At 51.1% G+C, this 14,025-nt stretch overlaps 1 protein-coding gene across 1 annotated transcript in view; it reads right to left on the minus strand.

The window, feature by feature from the left end:
- PLEKHG5 (pleckstrin homology and RhoGEF domain containing G5) overlaps positions 1 to 14,025 on the minus strand; it is a 75,255-nt gene that overhangs the window by 28,350 nt on the left and 32,880 nt on the right. Inside the window, exon 7 of the mRNA XM_015406262.1 lies at positions 12,683 to 12,846. Within this exon, the coding sequence (XP_015261748.1) occupies positions 12,683 to 12,846 (164 nt within the window). The remainder of the gene's footprint in view (positions 1 to 12,682; positions 12,847 to 14,025) is intronic.

Here is a 14,025-nt window from a genome sequence, read left to right on the forward strand (position 1 = left end):
GGAGTCTCAGAACAGTTTACAATCTCCTTCCCTTAGAAACAGCTCTAGGGCTCCAATTAAGCAGCAGCGACAGCAAAATAGGGAGCATTCAGCAACCAGCTACATTCCAACTGACCAAACTACTTTACAGCATGATGTTCACAGAGTCATTTAGATCCATCATTAATATGAAAAACCTCAGCTATAGTCCAAGGCAATTCTGCAAGCAGTTATGCTGCTTAAATGATAGATCCCATTGAAATCAATAGAATGAGTCTGTACTCAGCCCATAATTAGCAAATTACCCTGTGAGCAACGATCCCTCTAAGCTATGGAGTCTTGTGAGCAAGAATTCTACTATGTGAGCTCCCGGCATTAAAGTTGTGAGTGAGCGATTTGGCTCCTGCATAAATGAGTTTGCTCTGGAGCCATCCTTTCCAGAGCTAAGACAAAAAATGCGTGAGCCGAAGGCTAAAAAACTGTGAGCTAGCTCACACTAACTCAGCTTAGAGGGAACACTGCCTGTGAGGTCGGTGGGGCTCAGAGAGCTCTGAGAGGACTAATCTTGAGAGAACAGCTCTGAGAGAACCGTGGCTTGCCCAAGATCACCCAGCAGCTGCAAGCGGAGGCGTGGGAAATCAAACCTGGTTCTCCACATTAGAGTCCACTGCTCTTAACCACTATGCCAAACTAGCTCTTAATTGCTACACCGAACAGAAACAGCCTTTGCATATGGAGGTTACATCCCTGCCTTTGACCGCCCCCTCCCCTTCTCCATTCCTCCCTCTAACCAAACCCCCCCCCCCCCCAAGATTCTAAGAAACCCACTCTAGTAACCACCAGGGCATTTTTTACTTGATCAACATGTATATGCCCCCCCTAAGATTCTAAGAAACTCACTCCGGTAACCAATCCAATCACGTTTTATTTGACGAGCATGTATATATGCAGCGAAGAAGAAAAATATCAACTAACGTACGACACGGAAGATACCGTTTCACATCTTGGTTTCCAAAACCCAAAAAGCAAAAGGGAGCCGTGGAAAGGGAAGAGGAAGCCATTAGGGAGGGCTGGCCCGCAACCCTCTGTCAAGAGGCTTCGCTGTCCACTTTCAGGTCCCGACCCACAAGTTGGGAAACACTCCTCTAGCAGGACCATCGACGGGAAGGCTGGTTTCTCCCAGACTCACCTTAGCCCACGCTGCGTGCTCTTTGGCCCCGGGAGGACACTCACAGGACAAAGGCAGAGGGGCAGAACAAGGGGGCCCAACGGCCTGGCTGTCTCCAGTGGGCCGGCTGGCAGGCAGAGGGGGAGAGCTGCTCTTGAGTCAACACTCTGTCAGACGCGCTCCCCCCTTCCCCTTTATTCACGTTGATTGCATTGCTGAGAAGGCCTTGCAGGACACCCTGGTGATGAAGCATTCCTGAGCGGGGGGGGGGGGGGGGCGGAAGACAAGTCTGCCCTGGGCAGTGCGCCCATGCCACAAGCTCTCCCACTGACCTGCCTCGCAGGAGGGCACTTGGCCTGGTACTAAGGTCCCTCCGGAATCCCCCTCCCACAGCCAGAACGGCCGGCCGGCAGCAGGGAAGAGCTGTCTTTCAAGTGGGCCGAGAGGGGCTTTGTCACTTCCCTGGAAAGGGGTGCAAAATCGCAGCTCCTGCCTTGGGGTCAAGCAGGCTGGGCAGGTTCTCAAAATCAAACAAACCTGAAGCAGGAGGAGGAGAAGCACAGGTGCCGGGAGCCCCAGGCCTCCTCCTAGACTGCCGTAAACCCACTGAAAAAAACTTGTCATCTCTCCCTAGAAGCTGCATGCATTTCATGATATGTCCAACACTGACAGCTTTAGCTACGGTTGCCAGTGTATGACTGGGAAAATCCTGGAGACTTGGGGGTTGGATTCTGGAGAGGGTGGGAGGGGCCTCAGCAGGGCATCATACTTTAGAGCCCACCCTCCAAAGCAGGGGGACTAGTTTCTGGAGATCAGTGTTAATTCCGGGAGAGTGCCAAAATCCACCTGGAGGCTTGCAACCCTATAAATTCAGCCCATGACTAGGCCCACGAGGAGTTCGGAGTTCACGGGGGACCCATCCTGCCGGGCGGGCAAGAAAGCCGGTCCTCCCAGCCAGCCACGACTTCTGTGCCCCTCCTTCTTCTCTGCTTTGCCTTAATACCAGTCTTGCCCAGAGCTTTCTTGTTTTTAAAGCAACATTTGGAACTGCACTGCAGTAAGCGACTGCAACGTGCACGCATGCCACGTACTGCTGGAACACAACCGTGCCATTTCCTTGTGCCGTCACTGCCACTAGACTCATGAAGCTGCCTTATATGAAACACTCCATCAAGGATAGTCTTGCCTAATTTGACTGGCAGCGGCTCTCCGGGGTCTCGTGTACAAGCCTTTCACATCCCTGACTACCAGTTAACTGGAGATGCCGGGGATTGAACCTGGGTTCTTGTGCATGCAAAGCAGATGCTCCATCACTGTGCTACAGCTCTTCACCTTATACTTGACTGGAGATCTCCATAATTTCTTTTAGTTCTGAAACACTCTGTGGACACCAGCAGCGGAGCTGGTGGGAAGCATCTTTGGCAGGAGGTGGCAAAACTCACATTTGATCAGAAGAATTTATGCCCCGCCCTTCACTCGGAGTCTCAGAGCAGCTTACAATCTCCTTCCCTTCCCCTCCCCACAACAGACACCCTGTGAGGTACGTTGGGCTGAGAGAGCTCTGAGAGAACTGCTCTTGAGAGAACAGCTCGGTGACTGACCCAAAGTCACCCAGCTGGCATCATGGGGAAGAATGGGGAATCAAACCTGGTTCTCCAGATTAGAGTCCACCGCTCTTAACCACTACGCCAAACTGGCTCTCCTCGGCAGGGTATAATCAGGGCCTAGGGTTGCCCACAAGGCTGGATAAAACGTCCTGTCCCTTTAATAGAGGCTTAATGGGTGGAAGCTTTTCGTGGCATGGGGTAAATAACGTCACCTGGGACATGACTTCCCATGAAGCCTTTGTTAAAAGAACAGGACGTTTCCCCCCCTTCTCCAGGCTGTTGGCAACCATATTAGAGTCTAAGGTTTGATAGCAGCCTGGGATGACTCACTTTGCTTTTCACACAGATAACAGCCGCATCTGCTAACATAGCACAACTTTATGCAAGACCTGAAATTTTTAACTGCACAAATGTTCTTTTGGAACTGCACATTTTGTTTCTCACTGTATGTTTTTTTAAAAGCCCTGTTTTTGCCCATAACACAGGAACCCACACAGAGAAACAGAGAGAGAGAGAGAGAGAGAGACAGAGAGAGACAGAGAGAGAGAGAGAACTTTATTTTCCCATTCTGCAAATTATTGGGGAAGAAAGGTTGCCAGTCCCTAGTCTCTCACAACGCCAAATATGAACCCCCCCCCCAATTAACTCCCCCCTCCACCTTTCCCCTTCCCTACCAGGCAGCTCTCCACCACTTGGCCTACCAAACTCATTCCAATACTCTTCCCTCTGCCCCTGCATCTTACTTCAGAATTACACTGGACCCAAAGAGAACCATCACCATTTATACAATCAATTCGTTTCCATTGCAAGAAAAGAAAAGAAATCCTAGACTACCCCCTGAAACCTGCATGTTTACCTGCAAGCAGGGCAAAGAGGGGAAAGCAGCAAGAGACGCTAATTGCCAAGGATGCAAACAGAACCTCTGAGAAGTGGGAAACAGGTGTCTGCAAAGCTGGGGACGGGGGGGGGGGGCTCCAGAAAGGGAACAGAGAGTCGAGTCCACCGCTCACCCCTCTGGAGCAGCAGCTTTCAATGCCACCTCCGGCCAGCGCTTTGCAGAGGATTCCGAGACCTCCTCTAGAGGGAACGCGGACTTCCACCAGGTTCCTCTGGGAAGCATCACCGGACTCCCAAGGAAGCACATTTCGAGAGCACCTCCTACTGGAATTCTTGCAACCAGGCCCACGTTCATTACCTAGCCCCCCTCCCCCACAAAAATACACACTCTGCAAAGACCTTTGGGTACCTAGTCGACGGACGTGGGTGTGCTGAGCACCTCGGCGGGCTGATCCTGTGCCAAAAGGGAGCCAGACAGCGACACAAGCCTCTCTGAAGAAAGGCACAGGGCTTTGCTCCAACCTCTTCCTGGCCCGGCGGCCCAAACGCGGGGATGGCGGAGGATTCCCAGCTAGCCCGGGACACGTGAATGAGAGGAGGAGAGGGGAGAGGCTCCCCCTCGTCTTGCCCTGCCCTGGGGCCCGGCAGAGTGGCCGGGACAAATAACTGGATCCTCAAGGTCACCTCCCCACACACAGCCCCACATTGGTGACAGCTAGTCTGCCCTCTGGGCGAGCAGAGAGCAGCCGCTGACAGGGAGACAATGCACCTCAGGGGCCGGATGGTTCTCCCCGCCTGCACGGCAGCGGAGGCTCCATCTTCCCATCTTCAGCTGTCGCCTGCCTGCTCCCCCCCCCCCTTCATTGTTTTGCAGAGCCTGGGCTGGGATTTGTGGGAAAGGAAGAGCTGATCCCTGTCCATTACATCCTGAACGCCAGAACGGGCAAGAGCAGAGTGGGAGATGAAAAAGCAGGTAGACAGGTGGGAATGAGAGGCTGTTCAAGAGGGAGGTTTGATGCAAGTCTAGTTCAGCACACTCAAGAGGCGGGAGACACAGAGAGACAGACTGTACACTGTTTCTCATCAGAGCCCTGATGGATCGGACCAGTGGTCCATCTAGTCCAGCATCCTGTCACACACGGTGGCCAACCGGTTTCGCTAGAGGGTCAAGAACAGGGCATCGAGGCCGAGGCCTTCCCCTGATGTTGCCTTCCGGCTCTGGGATTCAGAGGATTCGCTCCTGTGAATGTGGAGGTTTCCCTTTAGCCAGTACCCACCGATAGACCCCTTCTCCATGAATAAGTCTAATAATCTTTTAAAGCTGGGTATGCCTGTGGCCATCACTACACCCTCTGGCAGTGAATTCCACATTTTAATCACTCTCTGTGTAAAGCAGTATGTCCTTTTGTCCATCTCATGCTGGCCTCGCCCCTCCCCCGCGCAAAAACGACAAGCCGTAGGGAGGCATGTCCCCAAACACCCGGCTTTTGCGGCTCCTGCATCCAGCTCCTCCGCTTGGATGTTCGCCCCCAAAACGGCCTTGCAGGGTCATTGCCAGGATCCCCCAAGCAAATGTCCGTGAAGCGCTTGGCACGCTCCAAAGTGCATATTTGTTTTTGTCATCTACGTTGGCCTGTTCCAGAGTCACGCCCTGGCACTGGATGGAGACGCCAAAGCCGAGGACTGGCACCAATTATGCCCTGCATGGCAGCTGGTCCCAGCATGGCACAGAGAAGAGTCTTCTCCCTGTTGTGCTGATGTCCCATGCAATGGGGTTTTTCCTCCATGAGGAAGCAGACAATTCTCTCTCTCTCTCTCTCTCTCTCTCTCTCTCTTGCACACATACAGCTATCTCTCTCTCTCTCTCTCTCTCTCTCTCTCTCTCTCTCTCTCTCACACACACACACACACACACACACACACACACACACACACACACACAGAGCTATGGAACAGCCCAAAAGCAGAAACCCATACATAGAAAGGGGGGGGGGGCGTGATTAGGAATTGATTGCCAGCTGCTACAATTACTCAAACACAGAACTGGGAGACAAAGAAGCAGGTTCGGTGGATTTTGAAGCAATTTTCTTAATTAAAAAAAAAATGTTTCCATTTGCTTTTTGGTGCTAAGTCCCTTGAAGAAGCCAGAAATGGAAGGAAAGATGGCGTAGGAAGAATACAAGAAACAAAATAGGCACGGCCTACAATGGGATATAAAGTCTTTATAAATCACAAAGGCCAGAGAGACTCTCTTGACAACAGAGAGGGACTTCTTGTACTTTTTGGAACGCCATAAACCAGGATTAATGAAAAAAGCCATCTCAAGGCCCCTTGGAAGCACAGATTTACGGCAGGTAAAGCTTTTGTGGACTAGAACCCATTTTATATCTCCTCCACAGAAGCATAACAATAAAATCTTTAAAGGGCAATAAGTTCCTTGTTTGTGTTTCTCTTGATCATGGCTCTGGAAGAAATCCAGGCTGCAAAATCACGTACTATATATTATATCAGCCATAAAAATGTAGGCATTTACTTCACTGATACCCCATCTTTTTCCCCAAAGGGAATCAAAAGAGGCTTACATTGCCCTCCTCTCCTCCATTTTATCCTGTGAGTTAGTTGAGGGAGTGTGACTGGCCCGAGGTCACCCAGCGAGCTTCCATGGCAGAGTGGGGAGATCTGAACCCGGGTCTCCCAGATCCTAGGCTGAGACTCTAACTGCTGCACCACACTGGCTAAATCATGATCGAAAGGTCGTCTTCAAAGGTATTTAAATCCATTTACCCAGGATAAGGGAATGAGGGAGTACCTGCTCTGAAAGCACAACTTGGCTCCTGGCCAAGGCCTTTCCGTAAGGAAGGAAGGAAGGAAGGAGACATCGGAGTTCACCTGGTTCTCCCTCCTGGCCCAAATTAATGGAAGAGATTGCCGGCACTGTGGATCAAAGGTCCCCAGCTCTGGGCAGCACTGTGCTCCTGCTGTCTCCAAGGAAGCTGCCAGAGATCAGAGACTGCTGGTCCAGGACTGAATGCAGATGTGAATTTTCCTTCCAGGGTGGCCTGGCCAGAGATGAAATGCAGAAAGAACTCAGTGGACTCCAGCCAACATCACTTCGGAGGGCCAGCTCACACATTATAAAGTCCTCACGGACTATCAACAGATAAGAGTTTCCCCCTTTGATTCAATGCCCAGGCACGTGGAGTCCCAATCAGGATCAGGACCACTGCACGCAGGAAGAGGGGGTTGAAATGGTCCGTCCCCCGAGCCATGTTCCTGACCTGAAATGACCTCTGGGAATAGCCATTTTCTCACACGGGAGGCTACACGTGGACACATGAGTTACATGTACGTTTCCCCAGCAGGGCTGTTTCAAGTCAGGGAAACGTCATGCAAAGGGAAGGAGGATCCAGCTCTCTTTCCTCACGGGTCACAGTCAGTGTTCCCTCTAAGCTGAGTTAGTGTGAGCTAGCTCACAGTTTTTTAGCCTCTGGCTCACACATTTTTGTCTTAGCTCAGGAAGGGATGGCTCCAGAGCAAACTAATTTATGCAGCAGCCAAAGCTCCTGCTCACAACTTTAATGCCAGTAGCTCACAAAGTAGAATTTTTGCTCACAGGGCTCCATAGCTTAGAGGAAACATTGGTCACAGTCCCAATTAAAATGAGTCCCCACGTGCCTGGGAATGGAAGCTCGAAGTATGAATTTTCAGCCTGTGCCAGCTTGACGGGACCCACAGTGGAGTGAGGGAGAGACCCAGGAACTGGACGTAACATAGTTAGGCCTGAAGACATCCTGCAGCAGACAAATCTACACCAAACAGCACTTTCCGTTTCACCCTTATTGTACTTCATCTGTACCGCGCCTTTCTCCCCTACAGGGGCTCACATCACTCCCCACTCCTCCATTTTACCCTCCTAACAACCCTGTGAGACACGTTAGGCTGAGACAGTGTTACTGGCCCAAGGTCACCCAGCAAGCTTCCATGGCCCGAGTGGGGATTCGAACCTGGGTCTCCCACATACTAGTCTGACACTCATGATCACTACACCACACTTGCTCTCAGTTATGTATCTACCATTACCAGGCAGTGTTCGGGGCTCTTTTTGTAGCAGGTACTTATTTGCATATTAAGCGACACACCCCTAATGTAGCCAATCCTCCAAGAGTTTACAGTAGCTCCTGTAAGAAGAGCTCTGTAAGCTCTTGGAGGATTGGCTACATTAGGGGGTGTGGCCTAATATGCAAAGGAGTTCCTGCTACAAAAAGAGCCCCGCCTTCCCTCTAAGCTGAGTTAGTGTGAGCTAATGTCAGCTAGGCTGCCATTGCAGGTGGTGGTGGGGAAGGAAGCTGTTGGATGAATGCCTTAATGTGCTGGAATGTTAACTTTCATTTCTCTCGCTGAGTCTTATCTTGTAGCCTAGGCTTGTGACCTTGGTACCTTTCTCCTCTTGCTTTGCTGGGAATGTGAACCCATTAGTTTAGGCAGGCTGGCTTTACCCTCTGATTGGCTTAGCTCCATCAAGGGACCCCTCTTTGAATTCTGTATATCTTCTCCCTCTCCCACATAAAGGGTAGTTCTGACACTGAATGTATGAACAGATGACCTGCCTTTACTGCACTCAATAAACTTGAACCTACTGAAGGAACGTTGTTGGGACTGATTGCTAGCTCAGTTTTTTAGCCACTGGCTCACACATTTCTGTCTTAGCTCAGGAAGGATGGCTCCAGAGCAAACTAATTTATGCAGCAGCCCAATCACTCACTCACAACTTTAATGATAGCAGCTCACAAAATAGAATTTTTGCTCACAAGACTCCACAGCTTAGAGGGAGCACTGTTGCCAAGACAGGCAGCATAGCCAAGAGGCTTCTGTGTTCAGTTTGCGGAGGGGGGGGGGAATCTCAAGTTGTACAGGCACAGTCGGCCCTGCGGTGGTAAACAAAGCAAGCCACTGAGAAGGGGGGGGGGAGAGTGCTATACCATGCTAGGTCAGGGTGCAAGCTGAAAGCCACGAACTCCCCCAGCTGGCCATAAGAGGGCCGCTCACCTCTCAGTATCACAACAGGATAATTCTTGTAGCTTAGTTTGGTGTAGTGGTTAAGTGCGCGGACGCTAATCTGGGAGAACCGGGTTTGATTCCCCACTGCTCCACTTGCAGCTGCTGGTGTGACCTTGGGTCAGTCACAAGCTCTGGCACAGCTGTCCTTGAAAAGGAGCAGTCTGTGTCAGAGTTCTCTCAGCCCCACCCACCTCACGGGGTGTCTGTTGTGGGGAGGGGAAGGGAAAGGAGTCTGTAAGCCGCTCTGAGACTCCAAGTGAAGGGCGGGGGGTATAAATCCAATCTCTTCTTCTTCTTATGCTCTCGGGCTTTGGTAAGGGTGATGGAGAGAACAGATAAGACCTCGGAGCCACCTGAAGTGCTCGATAAACACAGAGTGCTATTGAAATAACACCAATAATGGACCCAAAAGCATGCAAACAAGAGCCATAAGGCCTTCCTGATGGTGTGGGAATGAAGAGCCAAGGATCATAATGCTCAGTTTCCCCCAGGGATTCCCCATCTTTCTGTCAGGTTCCTTTCCCTGGTTGAGGAGCTGCAGGTGGCTCTAGCCTGGAAGGACCAACATTCCCCTGATTATTTCACCTCTCGGCTGTTACACAGAGATGCCCTGCCCCCCTACCTCTCTACTCCAGAAGAGTTAACTCACATTTGGCCCACGTCCTTGACTTCCCAGCATGCTCCTGCCTGCTGCATCCTGGAACAAAGGGCCTGGACCCGCTGGATTCCACTGCTGACTCCGCCGATGGTTAGGTCGCAGGCCCAAGGCCTCTTTGTCCTGGTGGGATGGGCCTCTCCCAAGTATCTCCCCCTCTCGGGGGACTGGAGGACCACTAAGCTGAGAATCATATAACTGGATCCTGGTGGCAACAAATCCAGGTGCTACGGACAGCAGGGGTTCATACATGCGGGTGCTGTACTTCCTATGGGGCACCGTGGTCATCCGGTCACTGGGGATGCGCCAGTTCTTCCATTTGGAACTCAACATGATTCACACCACGCCGCCGCTGAACTGTCACCACTCGTCTGAGGAAGAGCGCTTCCGCATCACGGCGGGTGGGACCAAAGTAACCCTCTTCCCCAAAATTATTCCACAAGCGGTTGGTGAAGAAGCTGCAGTTCGAAAAACTCCATTTGCCATTGTTACTGGCTAGAAGAGACCGAGGAGGCTACCGGCTGGGAAGACAAAGGGAGCCCCCAGCTTTGAGAGCCAATGACTGGCAGGTCGAAGCAGGGACAGGGGTGGATACCCCCCAAGCACAAGACCAGGATCTGCTAAAAAGATTTTCATGTCGGAAGGTCCAAATCAAGGAAGCAAGAGGGACGCTGCACCCTGCTCTGGAGGTTCCGCTCGATTGTCCTCAGCGCAGGTTGGGTGGATAAAGGTTCTTCAGCTCACCTTTGGAACAGGTAGGCAAAGCCGTAATTCCTGCTTAGCTCAGAGAACCAGGGGCGGGCGGGCGGGGTCCACCCCCCTCCACCCACAGGCAAAGATCAAGGAGGTAGGTAGGGCGAGGGGGCGGGGGAACAACACAAAACTATGAACATCTCAGCTGAAGGTTGGCCCCACACGATTCTGAGCTGCCAGACTGCTCAAGCACTCAGGCAGAGGAACTCCACAGGCCTGCCTGCTTCCCACAATCCCCCCAGAGAGCATACCCTGGGGCAAGAGGCTGGCCTCCTTCACTTCCCGACTCCAGCCCCGTCTCCTCCGACCCTCCGCTTCTGGAACACGGGGAAGGAGCTACGGATCTCCCCTTTATTTAACCAGGACTTCCTCTCTCCCGAAGCAAAACCATCCTGGTTACTTAGAGACGAAGACAAATCTGCGGATGGCGAAATTTCTAGCAGCTGTTGTCAAGTCACATGACAACTTTTGCAGCAGCAACCTTTAAATTCCTCCATGTTTTCGTGTGGAACGAGGTTTATTGTGGGGTGAGGGTTTGCTGTTTATGATTCCAGTTGCAAAAACAGTAAGGACTTCAATAAATAAAAGAAGTGACATTAAGGAAAACCATTCCTTGCCTGGCAAGACCCTGGGAGTGGTCTCGCTTGGGACAGAAATGTGGCTTGATAAAAATAAAAATTTTCAGACCCTGATGCTGGGAAAGATTGAAGGTGAAAGAAGATGGGGACGGCAAAGGATGAGATGGTTAGACAGTGTCATAGATGCAACGAACATGAAGTTGAGCAAACTTCAGAGGACGGCGGAAGACCGAAAGGCCTGGCGTGATCTGGTCCATGGGGTCGCGAAGGGTCGGACTCGACTGTGCGACTGAACAACAACAAATATATATATGGCTTGAGCTGGCCCTGCCCAGCTCTTTCTTGGATGTGGTTCTCCCACAATGGCCCTGTGAGGTAGGTTCAGAGGACAGAGAGAGAGACCAGAATCACCCAGGGAGACTGATGGCTTTCTGGGGATTCAAACTTTGCTCTCCCCTTTCTATCCTCTTCCTGAATGTTCAGCGTCTGCTTTTTGTAATATATATATATATTTTAAACCTTCTGATGATGTAAGAGAAAAAGAGTATGAAGAAGTCCACATATTCCTGCCTTGGAGGGTTCTGGCCATTGGGTGAAAAGGCTCCCAGGTGACACAGCAGTCCTTGGGCCTTTGACAATTGGTGGTGTGGGGGGGGTGTTAAGTGCCGTCAAGTCGCTTCCAACTTATGGTGATCCTATGAATTAATGTCCTCCAAAATGTCCTTTTGTTAACAGCTGTTCTCAGTCTTGCAAACTGAGGGCCCTGGCTTTCCTTACTGAGTCAATCCATCTCATGCTGGGTCTTCCTCTTTTCCTGCTGCCATCAACTTTTCCTAGCATGATTGTCTTTTCCAGTAACTCGTCTTCCCATACTGTGACCCAAGTACGATACCCTCAGTTTGATCATTTTAGCTTCTAGGGGACGTTCAGGCTTGATTTAATTGAGAACCCAAAGATTTGTCTTTTTGGTGGTCCATGGTAGCCATAAATCAAACACACTGGGTCATTGCTCTGCTACAGTGCTCCGTGCGCACACGCAACCCAGGGGAATTAGCGCAGCTGCAGTCAGCCGTGTTACTATTGCTGACAGACACGTCGGGGAGACTGGCGAGCAAGCTAGACCTGGAAACCTTTACGGCAGTTACCCACCAACATTCACAACTGGATTTTCCCGTGTGGATGAGCCAATCCAGTCACAAACGATCACTCTAGCACAAGAACAGCACACTATCCAGTAGCCTGCCAATGTGGATAAAGAGAACTCCTTGGCAGCTGGCCCTCCTGTAATGCCCACTTCTGGCAACAGCCCCCCAGGATGAGAAAGAGCCCCCAAGCACATAGCGATCTAAGCCTGAATGTCAGAATTAGGGATGGGCACGAACCAGGAAAATGGGGTCTCACGAACCTCCATGAACTTTTCCATTTTGTGAACCAGTTCGGGTTCGTGAGGTTTGTGCAGCTTTCAAGCGGGGGCGGGGGAGAGCCAAAGGTATCGCTGAACTGGCTTGCATCTATTATATGCAAGACAGTTCAGCAGTCCCTTTTGCTCCCCTCTCCCACAGAAACTGCAGCAGCTCTCGCAAGTGAGCTCAGAAGATATTTAAATGCCTTCTGGGCTCACTTGCACCACGACGCCATGAACCCTCTTACAAACCGAACGAACCGTTACAAAAACCATGGCAGTTCATGAACAGCACGATTGCACAAACTGTGGTTCACGAATGCACAAACCGGCCCGGTTCATCATGAAATTTGGCTCATCATTCAGTTTGTGCCCATACCTAGTGAGGATCCTGATCTGATCGGTTTCATGATCCGAGGTGGGGTTGAAACTGGGTGTAGGGGAGTTCCGCATTCGTTGGCTTTAACATGTCTCTTGAGGGGAGATGATGACTAAACAAAGCAGACGCACGACCCACTTTGGACTCTCCTTGAACTCGAGCCCTTCATTCCCACTCCGTTTGTTGCACCCCAGCAGTCCCGACAGACTTCTAGCACCCCCAGTCCTGAGCTGCAGCCACCCTGAGCCTCCCCCCTCCCCACTCACCAGGATATCAGCATTCTCTTTGCGAAGGGGCAGGTGCTCCAGCCGATCCAAGGAGGGGGTGGAGGGGAAGGATGACCCAGTGCCGGAGGGGTGCATGATGGGCAAGCTGAGGGACTTGAAGTCTTTCACTGCCTGCTCCACTTTGAGTTCATCTCCAGGTTTGGCTGAAATGCAAAAAGAGAGAAAGAGCACCAGGGATCAGCACTTGAATCTGCAAGCCAAATGCTGGGCAGCCAAGCCTGTCTGAGGGTGAGTGCTTGTCAGCTACCACGTGCCTGGAACGGCTTGGCAAGGTAGCCCCATCCGTCCTGTCCTGGGTGATCATCCGAACCCTTGTCTGGTCTCCTGGATTTCTGACCCATTGCAGAAATGTTTAATCTCAGCCACAGCAGGTCTCTTGGCTTTCCATTCTATCTGAGCTATCTGTTCATTGCCTATCTAGGTGACTTTCCATCCCTTTGAGTCCTGACGGTGGATAACGAGATAAAACTCTTCCAGTAAAAAACAAGCAAATCTATTCCGATAGCATTTTTAGCACAATTCAATCATTTAACTCCCAGACAGAAGGTTCAAAACATCCACCTCCTCTTCCCTCCGTGGAACTGATTGTCTGGGGTGAATGGGCTTTCTTTCACGAGAGGTCTTCAAGCACAAGCCAGATAGCCATCTGTCAACGGATGCTCTAGTTTGGGGCTCCCTGTACTGGACAGGGGGTTGGCCTAGATGGCCTCCCTGTACTGGACAGGGGGTTGGCCTAGATGGCTCCTTCCACTCTATGTTCTCTATCACACACGCCCCAGCACATGAGCGTGCATGCGCGCGCACACGCACACACTGAATAGATTAGTGAGGGAATGTTTCAAAGAACCTGGAATTCCAACGTATTTCCACTGTACGTGTATAAAATAGTATGTTCTCCCCTACATCTGTGCTAGCATGCACCAGTGTTAAAGGTCCCCTTTGGGGTGTTAAGATAGACCTAACAGATGAGAGAACAGTTCATGTCTAAATCCATACAGAGTCCCCAGCTCATTTGGGAGCTGTCTACTGGGCAGCCAGATCATGACCCCAAGATCCCACCAACACATTTAAAGGGGGTTAAGCAACCACTATGCTTTCCTCCATTAGATCATGCAACACACACACACACACTCACATGCCCCTGATGCCCGCTGTGGGTTAGATTCTTCCTTCCCCTTGCCCTCTCCTCACCCCATTCTCCTCCTTGATCAAACAGTCCCAAAGGCTGCACTTGCAGACAGAGATGTGAAGGCCCGGAAAAAAACTGGAAAAATTTGGGGGAAAACTGGGTTTTTTTCCCCGTTTTTTTCCTGAAGCCTTTT

This window comes from Gekko japonicus, unplaced genomic scaffold (genome assembly GCF_001447785.1).
Source record: "Gekko japonicus isolate JY-2015 unplaced genomic scaffold, Gekko_japonicus_V1.1 scaffold1383, whole genome shotgun sequence".
NCBI lineage: Eukaryota > Metazoa > Chordata > Lepidosauria > Squamata > Gekkonidae > Gekko > Gekko japonicus.